Source organism: Mycteria americana, chromosome 1 (assembly GCF_035582795.1).
Source record: "Mycteria americana isolate JAX WOST 10 ecotype Jacksonville Zoo and Gardens chromosome 1, USCA_MyAme_1.0, whole genome shotgun sequence".
NCBI lineage: Eukaryota > Metazoa > Chordata > Aves > Ciconiiformes > Ciconiidae > Mycteria > Mycteria americana.
Window position 1 is genome coordinate 104,790,030 of NC_134365.1, and position 17,712 is coordinate 104,807,741.

The 17,712-nt window shown below is 45.5% G+C and overlaps 1 protein-coding gene across 2 annotated transcripts; it reads right to left on the minus strand.

Annotated features, from left to right (window-relative positions):
* Positions 1 to 1,066: 1,066 nt before the first annotated feature.
* On the minus strand, positions 1,067 to 6,886 carry LOC142416517 (uncharacterized). Of its 2 annotated transcripts, none has more exons than XM_075516161.1 (4): positions 6,820 to 6,886; positions 5,760 to 5,979; positions 3,309 to 3,395; positions 1,067 to 2,853 (listed from the first exon to the last, which is right to left on the minus strand). In XM_075516161.1, the coding sequence occupies exons 3-4, from the start codon at positions 3,358 to 3,360 to the stop codon at positions 1,934 to 1,936; spliced, it is 972 nt and encodes a 323-aa protein (XP_075372276.1). In that variant the 5' UTR covers positions 3,361 to 3,395; positions 5,760 to 5,979; positions 6,820 to 6,886; the 3' UTR covers positions 1,067 to 1,933. The 2 variants fall into 2 exon arrangements, with proteins under 2 accessions (XP_075372276.1, XP_075372271.1); XM_075516156.1 differs by having other exon boundaries at positions 3,309 to 3,398.
* Positions 6,887 to 17,712: the final 10,826 nt, after the last annotated feature.

A 17,712-nucleotide genomic window follows, 5' to 3' on the forward strand; every position in this document is an offset into this window, starting at 1 on the left:
AGAAGAAAAGTAACAAACAACGTAAATGATGTGTTTCTTGGGAACTAACAGCAACACTGGCCATGTTATTTATTTCCTTTTTGGCCTCTCTGTTCTCCTCCGACACCAAGGCTTTCAGTCATTATGTACCTTGCTGCTTGTGAGGCGGTGGTCTGGACTGGACTAATGCAGTTTAAAATGAACTCTCTGAAGTCTGTCATTTAAAAAATGTGGATTGTCTTATGGATCTGACTTAGGGCACAGCCATGTGAACAGTTAATCAGCACAGCTGTATTAATTCAGGCTCTAGAAGGGAAGGTGGGAGTAGAGTGAGACCAATGGAGCATGAAGCTGTGCCTTCTGTGATAGCAGGTGGTGGCTAAGGGAGGCATGGATGTATCTAAATTACTCAGCCAGTAATTCCAGTCACATTGGTACTGTTCACAGCTTGCTTGTTTCCTCGAGATCCTGTGCTCTTCAGGCTGGGCATTCTCTTTGCCCTTAGCGATATCCCCCATTTGGGAGCTCATCTCCATGTGAAAACTCATTGTTAGCATTAGGCCTATATGCGGTGCTGAAAATAAAAATTCTACAGCACAACAGATTTGATCATTTTCTTGCCTAAAGCACACTGTGATTTCTTCCCCTGTTCAGCTCTGTGGGTGGAACAGGCATTTCAGTATACACTGCCACGTTCATTACAGGGAGTTCTTCCGTGCTAGAGATATTAACATCTTTGTTATTACTGCCAGTTCTCTCCTCCCCCGTACCAAGTGGTCGCCTGAGCAAGAATTCCTTTTAAGGACAGACTCCCAGTAATAGTATTCTCCTCCTCAAAGTGAAGAAGATCTCTTCAGAGGTCAGTTCCTTCTGCTTTCTCAGAATCCTGTCTCCCCCATATTCCTTAGAAAGTCATTATTAAAGATGTCAAAACCACTTGCAAAAATATCACAGAAATTCTAGAAATCAGTGTCATAATTACCTCTTCGTAATCATTAACAACTCAAAACCATATGTTTGAGTTAAAAAGTTTTATGCAAGAAAAAATGTTTAACATTTAATATAAAATCAAAGTTTGACATAGCTTATTTTTCAAACATCATCCTTTTTCTGTTCATCAACTGACAATTAGAAGATCACAATTAAAAAAGTAATCCTAAATACTTTTAAAAGCTTTATAAAAACATTCATAAAGTGCCACCCACAAAAGCACCTAAACAAGAATCTGAAATACCTATTAGGATGTTAATTTACTTAATTGCTGCTGAGGACTAAGCTGTCAGACAGCAGCGTAATTTGTGGAACTGCCAATTTAACAACCATGTAACTCAGCAAAAATACCGTTCCATAGACGTGGCCCCAACAGAGCATCAGCTGGACCCACAACATGTACGCAGGGGCACCCAGCACAGTGTTGTGGGGTTTTAAAATAAATAGATGCTAACACCACCTAAACCCAAGAATACCAGCAAGTGGGAGATGTGGATTCTAAGGGAAGCCATCATCCCAGGCTGTGGCCTTACTGCGAGGGCAAAACCCAGGCAGGTTCTACAGAAAACAGGTACAGATTGTAGCCAGTTTTTACTGGGATAAAAATCACTCCCCACTAGAAATAACAGAAAAAGGCACTGATCCTTGGAACGTCTCTATGTTCTCCTCTCTGGCCTTGAATGTACCATACTGTAAGCACCTTTCTTTTCCCCCCTCCCCAAAGGAGGGGCTCAGAACCACTGCACCACAGCGAACATGCACTAGTTTGTTTGGCAGCGGCCTCCCTCTTTGCTTGAGTGTCTGGGCTGTGCTCACAAACAGATTTACCCAGAAGAAAAGGGGAAAGGCTCTGAGGGTTCCCTCCCCCAAAATTCACGCCCCATATGAGGTGTCCGGGGAGCAGCTGTGTGTCTTCCCAACACCAGGTAGCTGCCTATGGTCCGCACGGCCTTCTCTCCACCAACTACTCTGTATGGTGCTTCTGGTGGCGCACCAGCTGGGGCTGGAACCGAAAGCTTTCCCCACACTGGGTGCAGCGGTATGGCTGCTCCCCAGTGTGGATGCGGGTATGCTTGATCAGGTTGGAGTTGCCACTGAAGCCCCGGCCGCACTGGCTGCATTTGTAAGGCTTCTCACCAGTGTGGGTACGAGCGTGGTTAATGAGGTCAGAGCTCTGCCCAAAACATTTGCCACACTGCCCGCAAGCATAAGGCCGGACACCATCGTGGGCTCGCTGGTGCTGAAGGAGGTGGGAGTGTTGGCTGAAGCTTTTCCCGCAAGCTGGGCACTTGTAGGGCCGCTCGCCTGTGTGCATACGTTGGTGTTTGATGCAGGTGGAGCTGTCGCTGAAGATCTTCCCGCACTCGCTGCACACGTAGGGTTTGAGCCCAGTGTGGATGCGCTGGTGCTTGAGGAGGTTGGAGCTCTGGCTGAAGCTCTTCCCACACTCAGCACAGGTGTAGGGTTTCTGGCCCGTGTGGACCCGCCGGTGCTGGATGAGATGGGAGCTCTGGCTGAAGCCCTTGCCACACTCCCCGCACAGGAACGGTCGCTCCCCAGTGTGCATTCGCTGGTGCTGGATGAGATGGATGCTCCGACTGAAGCCCTTGCCACACTCAGAGCAGATGGTGGGCCGCTCTGCACGAGGGGCTCGCTGTGAGGCTGCTGCCACCCTTCTCTCCTGTCTTTTCACCAGGCTGATATCAGAGCAAGGCAGCGTAGCCTCTTCTTCCTCCTCACAGTCACCTTGCTGCACCTCTGGAGAACCGCGCTCACTCCCATGGCTGTCCCCCAACTGTTCCTCTCCTCCTCTGGACCCTGCTGCCAACGAGTCCTGCTGATCTGTGCTTGCAAGGTGATCTGGAAGGGTACCTACCTCACCACCTGGAAAAAAAGTACGACCCTAACTGTGATTCTCTCTGGGAAGCGGCACAGCAGAGAATGGGCAAGCTGTTCTCCTAGGGAGCCTGGTCTGCACCATGTAGGAGAAGCAGTAAAGGGAAGACTGGGAGCAAGTGGAAACCTAGCTGTAGGAGAGGCTGTATGGCATCATCATGCGACCCAGAGCAGATGTGCCACGAACAGCAGAGCCAAGGGCAATGCTACAGGTACCTCCTTGCCCCCAAGAAATCTTCACATTTTGTCGTCTTAATGTTCTGTCTTCTTATACAGACTCTTAACAGCAGGCTGACAAAGGCAGGCTGGCTGCCTGCCCTGAGGGGGAAAGAGCAGGTTTCAATATAAGCTGCATGGAATAAAGTGGCTTAAATAACACTGATGCAGCTCAAAGGACATTTTGTTTGCTCTGTGTTTATAAACTTATCTAACTTATTCCTCACCCATGTATGTCTCCTCCAAGGCCTCATGATCTTGTTCTTCTCCTTGGTCCATCTGGGCACTTCCGGCAGGTTCAGCAATCAGGAATCCTTCTTACAAAAGCAAACAAAAGTAATCTCAGTTGAATATTCAGCAAAAGCTTGTCATATGTCTTAAAATCTACTGTCCCTGCTGAATATGGGGAACAAGCAGAGTGGTTGCATAAAAGAATGGAATCAACTGGGCAAACATGTATGGGCATCCTGAGCACTACTGAGGTATCTGGTGTCAGATACTTTCTCTTTCCTTAAAGGAGATTCAAGGTTGCCCCTCTTCTGATAAGCGATATACATTAGGACATACACCAGATGCGCTGGACTCAGAATTGGTTGATGGCAATCATAGATACAGGTGTAAGCAAACAACAAAACCCAGCCATATTTACATTTCTCTAATAATGACAGCCACAAGACTAATTACTCTCCTAAGATTATTTTAAACGGAAAATGACTTTTTGGTCACCAGAACCTGACTTCCTTACTTGCTACCTCATCTCTTCATTCTCCTCCAAGACTCTCAGGCTGAGGCAGCAAAAATCAACAAAAGAGGCAATTTAATGTCTTGTCTACTCCAGCTGGATTCTGTTAGTTCCCTGCCTGGCATCCCTACTGAGCTCCAACAACCACCATGAATGCAACTGTTGGGCAGTGTGCTCTTACAAACGCAATCAGCACCAAAGACAAGAATTTTTCCTTCAGTATTTACTATTTTAAGGCCAAACCCAGCCAAACAGTAAGCAACAGCAGTTAGCATCAAGAGGGCAGGCATTAGCAGTTGCTGCAGAAAAAATGCAGAAGAAAAGATAAAATACAATAGTAAGAAAAATTTATTTGAAAAAGTAAGAATCAAAGATGGCAGGGAAAGGATACCACATGGATGAATCTAGGACCAGAGACTGACATGCATCACAGCTAAAGCTGAGATCACTTACGGGAATATTTTTAAAGCATTTAAGACATTACTTTTTTTCCCCCTTTTAGTCTTTATAGTTACTTAATACTAGTTTGCATCACTTCAAAAATATACTCCCTGAACTCTGCTTCAAGCTACCAGTCTCTCTGGACAACCAATATCTCTGGACAACTACTCAAGCTCCAGGTGGAACTGACTAACTCGACAGATGGGCTCTGGTGCAAATACACACTGTAAACTGATGGGTGCCTGGTCGTGGACCCCTTGATACATCGCCAACAGCTATTTAATGGCAGGTAATGGGTAATAAGGGATTAGATAGTGTCAGAATCAAGGAGACAACTCAGATGAAGGGAACAGATTTGGACCTCGGTTTCCAGTGATTATAAAACCACCAGTCTTGAAGTCTGATTCTAGGTGGCAAATCTGGACAGAAAGAAAGGGAGCAAGCAAAAGAGAAAGACTGCAATCTTGAACTGCAGAACCATGAAGAAAAAAAATAATACGATAAGCAAAAAAGAAGCCTTAGCAAAAAAAAAAAAAAAAAAAAAGCAGCAGCCTTAAAAGTTCATAATCTGAGTCCCTACTTTAAATATTTGCTGAACGCTGGACTACCCCTGCAGATGGATCATTTCCGGCAGTTCCAAGCTGATATACAAAGGGAGGTTGCTTTCTGCAGCCCTACAGCTCTCAGGACTTTGGCACTGCTGAGAATTTCTGCTGCAATTTTGGCAGTACAAGCCAACCAAGCTATTTACATGCTGCAATAAGTACCAGATGGCCCACCCCCACTCTAGAGCAGGAGGAGTCAAAACCCTGTCCACACATAGACCTTTCCCCCAGGCAGCTAACCACAAACAGCAGGGTTTCTCTCTGAAAGCTGTCAACAAACAGGAACTTTGGAGGAGCAAATCCCTCAGCATTTCAGACGTGGTATCAGCATCTGACAAATATCCAATAACAACCACCCCAGGGAAACATCTAAGCAAGCAGATGAGGTAGAAGGAAGAGTTCCCTTCTGCAAAAATTTCCTAGCTCGGGTTGCCATTGACACACTGCTGCTATGCTCAGATTTGCTACAGCAGCTCAGCACAAAGCAGATAGCCTTTATACAATTAACAGGCTAGTCTGGAGTAAGGAAAGAGTTTCTTCCTTTCCCACGATCACAGTCACGTCTCTGTGAAAGGAAGGGACAAACCTCATCAACAGAGGGGACATTCCTTCAGGGATTTCATCTGTGACTGGCAGAAGCATATCCTTGGGCATACTGGGTTATTGCTTGAATGTGGAAACCAAAACAGGAAGCACGTCTGTGTTTGTGGGTGTGTGGGGTTACTGTAGGCAACATCCACAGTTTTACTAAAGCAAGATATGAAGGTATCTAATCTGGACCTCCAGCAGGGGCTTTGCAAACACACCATACTGTTCCTGGGGTCTTGGCTTTAGTATTGTGATAGCATATATAGATTTTGTAGCTGGGTCCTACAATTTATGTTCTTTACCTTAGCTATTTGCAAACAGCTACTTATTTTCTCTTCCGACCACTCAGCTCTGTATTCCTCCTGTGTTTATACCAAGCTGTGGAGGTTATGGGACTCATCCTAGTGCAGAGTGCTATACTTTCAGTTTCTCGTGCTCCTTGGGATCTTGCAGTCTGCTCCTGAAGTGCTGTCAGTGGCTAAGCGCTCTCCGCACGGTCATGCCAGGCACGACAGCACAAACCTGCAATTCAGAAGAAGGCGTTCGAATCTTCCTCTCCCCAATTATTATCTGGGATAGATAATGCTTGCAGTAAAAAAAGGTGAAGACATTTTTATCACAAAACCAGTTAATTATGCAGCTGCACAAATTTGCCCAGCACATATTGGTCTTGTCTTGGGTGTGATGAGAACCCCCCTTCCTTGTACCGTCAGATTTGTTCATAAACTACAGCACTTGTCAGTGACTGCCTTCCTGCCCAGCTCTGTGCCCAGCCAGGGATGCGGGGGGGGCACGGGGAGACAGACACAGGGGGCGAAACAGGAGGGCCGCGGCGGAGTGCGCTGCCAGAGCACCCAAAGGCAAGGAGGTGTGCAGGGCGAGCAAGTACTGTGTCGCTTTTGGGAACGAGGATTTTCCACAGAGCAGGGGCACGGGTGCAAAGCTGCCTGTCTGCAACAGCGGTAAGAGGCACTGGGTGGAAACTGGGGAAAAATATGCATTTGCTCTGCGGCAGGCGAAAAGGGATGGAACGGGGGGGAAACTGCATTACAGGCATGGGCTGCAAGCAGACAAGGACGGCAACTACAGCAGAGCGAGGTCTATAAAAGGGGCAAGTTGGCCCTCCCCTTCTCCGAGCTGCATTTTTGCTTCTCCTGCGGGTAGCTCCTTCCTCCACAGTGCCGACAGACAAAGGGCTCAGACACTGGTTTAAAGCCCGGCTCTCAGTACGGATGGCCTCCCCCGAGAGCCGGCACAGACCCGCGTGGGCACCCCCGGCCCTGCCCCTCGCTGCCGCCCTGTCCCCCAGCCGAGCAGGTGCGGGAGGCCCGGCCCCGCCGTGCCGTGCCGTGCCGTGCCTACCTGCAGGGCGCCCGCTCCCGCCCGGCGCCCGCCCCGCTGCGCGCCGGCAGCAGCTTCCTGCTCCGCGGGCAAAGGGCGCTTCCTGGGCGGAGCGGGAGGCGCCGGGCTCGGAGCCGGGGCCGGCGCCGGGGCCGGCCCGGCGGGGAGACCCCTACAGCCCCCGTGCCCGGGGCACCCCGCAGCGCCGCCCGGACCCGCGCCCCGCTCCCTGCGCTCCTTGCGGGGCGCAGCTACAGCGCCCGGGGCCTCTCGCCTTGATACCCTGCACCTGTCTGCCCGCGGAAGCGCGCCGGGGAGGGCTACTCGGCGGGGTCTAGCGGGAGGAGGGATGGATTATGCGCCTTTACAGCTGCTCCGGAGCCTTAAATCCAGTACCTCTCAACAGGCTGTTGCCCAGAGGCAGGTCCTCGCGCACCCCAGGGTTTTGAAGCAGCACTGTTGTTTTATGGCCCGTGTGCAGAGATGGGTATTTGCTGAAGTGCTTTTCCTTAGCACAGTCAGGTGCTTTGACATCCAACTGTCAAGCTGAACTTTACAGCAGAAGGGAAGCAGATGAAGTGGGGTGCATAGTACTTGTCTGTGGTAGAAAATGGGACACACAACAGCACACAGCAGCTCCTTGTGAGGACATCATGCCATGCAAGGTGGGAGAGGAGATGGGAAGTCACTTTGTTCCGGAATTATTGTCTCATTTGGAGTTTCCCCAGGGAAAAGAAATGTACACATGGTTTTACAACTCAGTGCCTGCTCTCCTTAATTTCTCCATATAACTTGTACCCGGAGGGAAGAAGGTGTTATGTTTATGACTATGCTGTGTTATGTTTTCATGAAATGTGGTAGGAAACCTGAGAGATCAGGGGAATAAATAAGTTCTTCCCTCATTGATGTTAGAGAAGTTTTGCCTACACAGTAGGTGACATAGGAAAGGGTTAACTTAGGCATCTGCAGTTCTGAACTTAAGCCCATGCCTGGAGACCCCCTTCAGGGCACTGGCACACAACTGCCTAACTAGAGAGCTGTTGCATTGGGGTGCACCAGCCAGCCCTTTTCCCAGCCAATTCCCAGCATGGCTCCGCGCTTAGAGCAGTCCCCACAACATTACTGCTTACCAGTATAAATCAGGCCATTCCACTTTGATACACCCACTGTGGCACAGGCCTCCAGCACTATCCCAGCTGTCCGCTTTCTTGTGTGGCGTGGGGGCGTTCGTTCCCTCGGCCTCACACGGTCGGAAGTCTGATTCCAGGGGGCTGCACTGCAAGCCTGACAGGGACCAACCATCTGTGAGACCATAGCTTTTCTTGATGTGGCAATCTGGATGTTTGCCGTTTTCATGGCATGGTGACATTTGGGTTTCTCTGCCACCTTACCATGGGACCAGGAGTGGGTTTGAACACGGAGGAAGCCACCCTGTGGCCACAGACGCAGGCAGGAGACAGCAGATGTGCTTCACTCCACGAGGTGATAACAAACAAGCAGCTTTTCATTTTGGCCCCTGTATCCCAACTGATAAATACACTGCCTTTTTGGGTGGTGGTTTTTTCAAGCCACTGCTTGCTCCAAGGTGATAATATAGAAAACTACCTAGCCTTTCTAGGAGCTAAAACACCCAAATACGTAGTACATGCTTAGCAGTGGTAGAAAACAGACTGGCCATGAGATGAGGACTCAGGTGAGGGCACAGAAAGGAATGGTTTTCCAGGAATTTGGAAGTCTTTCCTACTAACAAAGTGAAAAATACTCTGAAAGCCTCCTGATTCCCTTTCCACTTCAAGCTATTGTTAGAAGGGCACAAGTGGTTTGAATTAGTCAGAAACCTTAGTGACTGGTGCCCTAAACTGTATGGGAATTGCAATAAGAGAGAAATGAACGGGGTTCAGTTTTGTCACGCTGAGGCTTTGTTTGTTAAGGTTTAAGCATCAATTTGCATTAAAGACTTTTTCTGTTGGAGAAGTGATGACTGATATGGGCTCATTAGACTCGCAGTCTGTAATTTCACTGGCTGTGGACAGATGGAGAAATGGTCGTGAACAAAATAAGATGGGAATACTGAAATAGAATGAAAAGGAAAACATAGCCCCATCAGTTTACAAAACAGTACAACTGACAGGCCCATTGCTGTATCCTTGTCATGCTTGTAGCATATAGCACATTTGCGTAAAAGCGTGGAGGGTTGAAGATCAATATGTTCACAATCAAAGTACAAATGTATGCAAAAGAATGAAAGAGAAAATTAATCCTGGTTGCTGGATCTCCGTCCTTGGAGGTTTTTGAAACTTGGCTAGACAAAGCCATGGCTGACCTGGTCTGGTGCTGGTGATAGTTCTGCTTTGAGCAGGAGGTTGGACTCCAGAGGTCTCTCACAAGCAACATTTCTGTGATTCTGTGACCAAGATGTGGGCAATTATGGGTTAACATACATGTAGCATCCTGCAGACAATTCAATAAATAGAAGTTGGTAAGTTGGGAGAAGTCTCCCAAAAAGGATTTGGCTTTCTTAAAAATGCATAAAGCAATAAAGTGCACAAATTGAATAATGTGCCTGACCATATTTCAAGGAAAAGGGAAAGAAGCAAAGTGTCTCCAGGTTGATAAAAATGGGAAGCCAGCATTTACTAGATCACTATTAAAATACAACTGCCTGAATCTGGACAGATGCCCTCAGAAAAGTTCTTACATTTCAAAATAGCTGTATTAGTTCAGAAATGCCACCATGTCAAGCCTTGGCTCCATTTTTTACTGCTTCAGAGCAATTTTACTGTTTGATGATTTTGAACTTCAGCTGGCTAATGATTTGGAAGTCCCCTTTCCTTTTTTTGTTTTGACAAAGCTGATGTATCAGTTTTAAAAGGTCCTATGCTTTTAGTGTCAAAAGTATTTTGTCTTTAAGAAGCCCACAATGCTTAAATAGTTGAAATGACCAGACCCCAATGTCTAATGAAGAGCTCGTTGGAGAAAAGCAATGAAAAAGCCCTGGTGAGAATGACAGTAGATAAGGAGAAGTACTACGTATGGGAGTAACTGTTTTTCCATTTTGCAGTAAGCTCTAGTAATCTTCAGCTTTACTGTTCTCTTGGTATTGTAGTGCCGAAAGGAATGCCATACCTACCCAACAGCCTTTACAGTAATTCATTTACACTTGGCAAAACTGCCACCTGAATAGAAGGAAGGAGGTTTACTAAAGACATTGGAAAGATTCTGGCTGCCCACTGAAGATGGTTTCTTGAACTTACGTATTGATCAACCATTTTCACCTGCACTGAAGGAGCTTTTGTTGCAGAGTGATACATTAATCACTCATATGCAGAGGACCGACACTCTGCACAGCTGCTAAAAGAGAAATAAACAACGAGAGCTGTTTGCTGTCTTGCTCTTCTTCAACGCCATTTGACAGGAAACACTATTCCAAGTATTTCAGCTCCATCAACACGTGCAGTTTTCCATAGCCTAGATAAGATTGCTTGTTAACACTGCAAAAAGTTAAGTGCAGTGCTTTCCAAGAAGACAATGACATCCCCTGGTTTGGATTTGAAGTATTAAAGCTTCCCCCTCCCAGTACTTTCTGATATGGGAATTGCAGAATCACAGAGTGGTTGAGGTTGGAAGGCACCTCTGGAGATCGTTTAGTCCAACCCCCTGCTCATGCGGGGTCAGCCAGAGCAGGCTGCCCAGGACCATGTCCAGTTGGGTTCTGAGTATCTCCACGTCTCCCTTATATTTCAGGGAAAAAAATGACAGGAAGCAAACTACCACCGGATTGATTAAAAAGTTGGAAAGGAAGCAGTTGCTGTATCAATGCTAAATGCAGCTGCCCCAATCTAGGCATGTGCTTGTTGGAAAAACAAGTGAACAAGCAAACTGCCAAACAGTTTAGCAGCATCACCGTCTCATGTTCCATTTTTTAGTAGTTCAGGGCAACTTCACTGTGTTTCAGGGATATACATTCTTCAGACTACAATACGTGCCAGTACTCTGGGAGGATTCCAGCTTAAGATATTCACATTGTGTCTTGGTAGTAACTGCTGCTTTGAGCATCTTGCATTGAATCAAATCTGCTAGCAGCCTTAAAAATGGATGCAGAAAGAAGAGGTTTCTGCCAGGATACTCAAGGACACTTATGACTGACTGGGGCTAAAATGGCCATCAAAGCTATTACAAACACATCATCAGGCCAGCCCAGGAATAGCAACCCTTCGTTGCCCCAAACTTCTTGCTAGGTTTGATTCAACCTTACCCAGACAGGATAAATTACAGATTTTCGAAACAGAAATTAAAAAAAATGGGTGCACATCCACGGGTCTGCTATTTTAATGTGTTATTTTGTTTACAAATGATGATACTGTGCTGGTTTTGGCTGGGATGGAGTTAATTTTCTTCACAGTAGCTAGCGTGGGGCTATGTCTTGGATTTGTGCTGAAAAGAGTGTTGATAACACAGGGATGTTTTCGTTACTGCTGAGCAGTGCTTGCACAGAGTCAAGGCCTTTTCTGCTTCTCACCCCACCCCACCAGCGAGTGGGCTGGGGATGCACAAGGAGCTGGGAGGGGACACAGCTGGGACAGCTGACCCCAGCTGACCAAAGGGCTATTCCATACCATATGGCGTCATGCTCAGCATGTAAAGCTGGGGAAGAAGAAGGAAGAGGGGGACACGTTTGGAGTGATGGCGTTTGTCTTCCCAAGTAACCGGTACTCATGATGGAGCCCTGCTTTCCTGGAGATGGCTGAACACCTGCCTGCCGATGGGAAGCAGTGAATGAGTTCCTTGTTTTGCTTTGCTTGTGTTCGTGGCTTTTGCTTTCCCTATTAAACTGTCTTTATCTTAACCCATGAGTTTTCACTCTTATCCTTCAGATTGTCTCCCCCATCCCACTGGGGGGGAGTGAGTGAGCGACTGTGTGGGGCTTATTTGCCGGCTGGGGTTAAACCACAAAAGATATGCACTCCCTTTTTGAAGAAATAAACCTCAATGTGTTTGGCCAATTACACATGAGATGCAAAATCAAAGTTATGTTTGTGCACCTGATTCACCACTTACTTTGACAAGTAACATGTAGGTGAGGAGATTTACTCTATTTGATGTTTAACCTCCCCTGTAAAACACAGTAATCATTGGGGGTTTGCTTGGGTACACTCTTGTAGACCAGCAGTCTGTAGCTGACATGCATGAAGGTTAGTGTAAGAAACCTGTGATGGACTCTTCCCTCACTCAAAACAGAGAGTAGCTGTCATTGTGTGATTCTTAAGACTCCCTAAGTAAAACAGAAAGAAATAAGGAAAAAAGCCCTTGTAGAGAGAAAGGAGTGTAACAGCCGGGGGAGGAAAATCAACTAGTGAGTAAGCAGAGGCATTCCCAGCATTGAGTAGCTGGAAAAAAATATAAGAGAGGACAAGAAGAACAAGCAAACACACCTGTGTGAATCTCTGCGTGAATTCATTGGAGACAATCCCCAGGCTCCTAAGGCTCCCGAGACATCTGGCCAATGGACTGGTGCAAGCTTGTTAACAGAGGTTATGTTTTATGTACTGTTGTGGTTTAACCCCAGATGGAAACTAGTGTTTGCAGTAGTGTTTTGAGCCTGGCATTGCTGAAGCTTGCAGTTGTCTACTAGTGTATTTTTAATACCCAGATATATTTCAGCGTTGTACTTGGTCACTTGTGAGTCAGTAATCTCATTCTTTTATGTTTGTGTCAGTGAACTGGGAGATCAGTTTCATTGGGGATGTAGAGTCTGTGTCAGATTAGGTATCTGGTATCTGCATTGATTAGGTATCTGGAAAACACATGCAAAAAGAGCACACTGAGCAGCAGAAGTCAGGCAAGAGGAAGTGACAGGTATGCATTCATTTTTCTAGCAGTTTTTTGGGAAGTAGCAAGATAGTGCTCATGTAGTCCTGTGTGTGGAGGGACATCAGGCAGTTAACAGCATTGAGAAGCCAGCCAGAATGGGTGAAGTGAAATGTCTTGTACAATAGTGGAAGATTTGGAAGGAGAACCACGAATGGAGTGCTTATTATCTATATTTGAAAGTTTGATTTTCACCAGAGAGAACTTGCAACTCGTTGTTAGTACAGCTTTAACTAACTCTGCTTTGGGTTTGTTTTTTTTTTCAATTAGATAGATGTCCCAAGGTGTGCTAAGAAAGCTAGATTTTGCTCTCAGATATCTGGGGAATAAGATGTTTGTGTACTGAAGGGGGCAGCCTTTCCCCATTTCTTCCCTGAGGCAGTCCGGTGTTGAATTACTTCATTTTAGGTGATGGTTGATCCAGGAATTGAGCTATGTTAACGTGGTTATTTGTTTAAATATGTATTTTGTCGGTCTCATCAGGGTAATTGTGTTATGCAAAGTAAAAGATAGCAGCCTCGGGTCCCATTGCAGCTTCATTTCAATTGGAACTGATCGGCTGACAAGTTCTAAGTGAAACTGCATACCTGAAATTGCATGCATGTGCCTTATCTTCCCAAAGGAAATGGTATATGCAAATTATTTGGGCTTCAGTGGTCTGTGGATGCTGAGAAGAAATGATTAACAAAGGAGACTTTTTAAACAGTTCAGGTAATTATGAGAATACTGGAGGCTAGTACTCTCTGACGGTTTTGCACAGCAAGCCTATCAAAGGGAGGATGGAGTCACTCAGCTGGTTTTCTTGTGAGCCTTCTCTGATGAGGATGATTGCCCGAGGGTCAAACAAGCAAGACAAAGCTTAAAACAAAAAGCTCAAATAGAGCTGCACATAAACATGTGCATAGACACATGTACACCTGCACACACACGTCTTCATCGTAGCATGAGAATTATGAAGGGCACACTGATGTTAACAAGACCAGTGTGACTAATGGTGCAAGTCAACATCTTTCCACTTCGAACCCAGGATAAATCTATAGCTGAAACGCCAACTACCACTATTCAGCAAATCTTGATGCTGTTTTGGGCTGTGTAAAGACTCAGCCACTACTGACCACCTAATAAACATACTGCCATTTTTCCATGTAACAAGGAACATCACCAGTTTAGTGTGGCAGGAAGGAAGAGGGCCTGTGCCATCACTGGTAAACCTGCAGTAGGTCGAATGGATGCCGTTGGGTACCTGCACTGCTTGTGGAGCTCATTTAATTAGTCTAGATGTAGACTACCATGCAAGGATTGATACTGGGCAGGGCGCATCTGAGGCAGGGCGCGGTTCATCTTTGTTATGGCAAAAGATGTTAATTATTGGTGTAGCTGCTCTCCTTCAGAGATCTTTTGAAGCTGAATGATGTTTGCTGCTGATGGCACTGACAGACATCTGGCTATTTATCTGGCTTCATTAAAACGCTCTATTCATTTAGATCTCTGAGTTGCTGCAGGACTGTGCATGGTTTAGACTTCTTGTATTTGCTGGCTTTTTATGCTTGTTTCTTGCTATTAATTTGAAGGCTTTTGTGTTGACAGAAGCTAGTTTGCAGTTTTTCCTCCCTTTTCTTTTGAATGTGTAATCATAGGTTGTTTGTTTTTAGAGTGCGGTGGTTTTCACAGTCTCCGCATTTGCTGAAACAACACAGTAAAGAGGACCCACAAAGCTGTATTTCGTGGTCAAGCACATACCCAGTGAAGGTAGCAACGCAGGTTATGGGGGCTCTCTGGTAAAGTTTGCACATGAGAAGTAGTGCTTGACTTGTTGATTGTATGGCAGCGTATATTTTTAGTCACGCTGAGGTCTTTCAGATGGTCACCTTTGAGATGTCTCTCTCATTTCTATATGAGTGTAAACCACAGCAAGCAGTTATTTTGGATAGTGTGAGTCAGCTGACATTTGTTTCATTTTAAGGCTCTTGGATGTGTGCTCTTCTATGACCCTCTACTTGCTGAGTTTGGGTCTGAGGTGTTGCTTGACAAGCAGAAAGAGAGGCAACCTGCTCTCCTCCCCTGAATTTCTGTCCATTTTGTTGCTCATCTTGGCTGTCAGCTCTGCCCTACATGCAGTTTTCCTTGTTCCTTGTTGAAGTAGAGGCAGTGATTTGGGGAAACCCGTGAGAGAGCAAAGACAGGTTCAATCAATAATTTGCTGCTCAAGTTGCAGCCTTGTTGTGGTTGCATGTACTCCAAAGGGAAACTTCACCCTAATTTATGGGCTGTCTGTCAGGCTGGGAAATTAGATTCTGTGAACTCCAGAAATAAATTTACTTTCTGAGGTGACCACTCAGCTGGTAGAGATGTGTTGGAACCACGGACTTCTCTAGAGACTCGCAGGACTTTGGCTTCTTCACATATGCTCCTTTAGTGTATCAAGAAGTGCTTTGCGCCGTCTCCTATGGCTTCATTTGGTTAGCCACGTACACACTAAGGCAAAACTGGAAGCTGAGCAGGATGCATGACACTGCCTTGGGTTGCTGTATGGTGTTGCACTATTTTACATATTTATTTTTCCTCGGGGAAAGCACCGATACTGCAGGTAACTGTAATATAGTTCTTTGTTGCAGACATCCTCACGCTTTTGATGACAAAGCTATGCACCTTACCGAACACAAATAAGAGCTTTTGCATTTTTGCAGAGGGCCAGAGGAGCAGTTGTACAGACATGCAAGTCCATCTCCAGCAACAAATCTTCCTTTGTTGACCTGCAGCTACACCTTTTCCCTGGATTTCGTTTTGCTGTGAAAAATCGTCTGATAGTGCTAACCTCCACTGTTGCAGTTGTGGCATGGAAAAAAGGGAAGCTTACCACAAGTTCATAGCTGATACTGTTCTGACAGTGGTTGAAACCACAGGATTTTTTTTAACAAAATAGCTATTTAATCTGAGAATTCTCTCTTCAGGTTCAGTAAGGAAATGATTAGCATGCAAGAATACTTTAAATATTTATCCTCACCTTCTTACTTCAAGGTACATCATACACTAGGGATCGAAGCTAGCGGGATTTAAAGGTTTCCTGGTGAACAAGCCCATGAAGAAGTGTATTTATAATAGCAAAGAAAAGGTCACTTCTGAAATGTTACCTATTTTCATCTTCCAGGCTGCATTGTGTGCACTTGTTATTCTTGAAGGTAAGAAAATTTATTTAATTCTTAATAATTCCCTAGTAGCAGCATGCTTTTCTGCTAAACTGGAATGGAAAATCTGGTTTGGAGTGGATGTGTTCTTAGAGGTTTATGCTGCTGTGTTTATGAGCTGCAGGATCAGGACAACATTTGAGTGTTGGATTGAAACAAAATTATGTTCCCAAAGTGTTTTAGCTTAGTGCTGTAAGCTAACAGCTGCACTTGCTGTTGTAAGTAGCTTCTGCTTGAAATGAATTCCACTAGGAAATAAAAGACCTCAGCTAATGGAATTACATCATTATATTTGGAATATGAAAAAGCCAAGCAATTAAAAACAGAATATCAATTAAGCTTACAGCTTTCTCTTCAAGATTGAACGAAGGAGTGCTGTAATAAACTCTAGCGAGATAATACTAAAAACATATGTAATTTGACAGACTTGGCTTATTCGATATTCTTAATTGAGTATGAGTTGTGAGTTGTGTCTTTGTATTTACAAGGAATAAAAATGGCTGATTCATTAGCTGTCAGGAATACTTTTCAACATGCATCAAGTTATGCCATTTGTGGCTTTATTTCATCAAAAATCTCTTACAGGAGTTTAAAGACATTTCTTACTTAAGCTTTATGAAACTGCTAAGGAGGAAGAACAGTATGAAACCGTCTGCGCATAAGCTATGGCACTTGGACAAGCCAGGGTTTAGTGATTAGTTTGAGATCATACATTTCAGCAGCTGGCTTTGGAATTGAATCCCCAATTTCACTCTTAGATCCCAGCTCACAGGTGATGTTCTCAAACCCGTGTCATCGGCAGAGTTTCAGCCTGATGGCTGTACTTATGTTGAACTGTTTGGTGATGATTTTTTTCTGTGCACTGTGTTTTCAGCTCACAGTGATGTGACGACGCTAGATGGGAGAGTGTGCGACTATGTTATTTTTGACCTTGACTCTCCCCATTTGGAGTGGCCTTTTTGGATCAGCTGGCACAAGGGAAATATGTCCTCCCAGCGCTGGACGCATGGCAACGCCGGGCACGGCCAGCGCATTCATGTCTTTCCTAATGGGACGCTGAGGCTCCGCGTGGTCGAGAAAGAGGATGCAGGACAGTACACGGCCATGGTGTGCAACAGCTCTCAGCATTGTCTCTACCAAAGAAAATTTCAGCTACGTGTGCATGGTGGGTGTAAGTTCTCACTTTGAAGTCCTTGTCTTTCTGTGTTGGGCTGCCTGGATCAGACACTTGTTTATGTTACGATGTATAGATTATGTATTCACGGTTGGCAGCTTCTGCCTTTGTTTTTGAGTTCATGTGATAATCTGGATGAGAACACTTGCATGTTATAGTTTTGATTAAACATTTGTTACACTTGCAATTAGCATCTACACTTGTACTGCAAGTCTAAAACCAAGGTGTTACAGCTAGACTTTTAATCCCAACTGTTTAAGCTCCTAGATGTGCTGAGCTCTTACTAAGCTTCCTTGTTTAGTTATTGGGTGCTAATTTTAGACTGTTTCACATCTTGGCTTTTCTGTCTCTTTATCCACTGCTTGAATTTACCAGCTAGAAAAATTAGGTCTTTATTTTGAAATGTGTTCATGTAGCTATTGAGGTCAACCCAGTCCAGCAAGGTTTAGCTTGCTGAAAGCTGCCTTAGCCTTCATGAAATCTGACCCACAGTGGAGTAATGTGGAGATTTAGGGAGCTACAAAGTGCCGATTAGGACCCTCCTCCCTATTCTGAGCATCCTGGCCCTTGAGATGTTACAGTTCTTCAGGGGTGTCATGGCACAGAAGATTAGTCAGAGTTAGCCATTTTTCTGCCTTCCTGCTTTCCTCACTCTCAACACCACCCTCTGCTTGTGGTTGCAGGGCT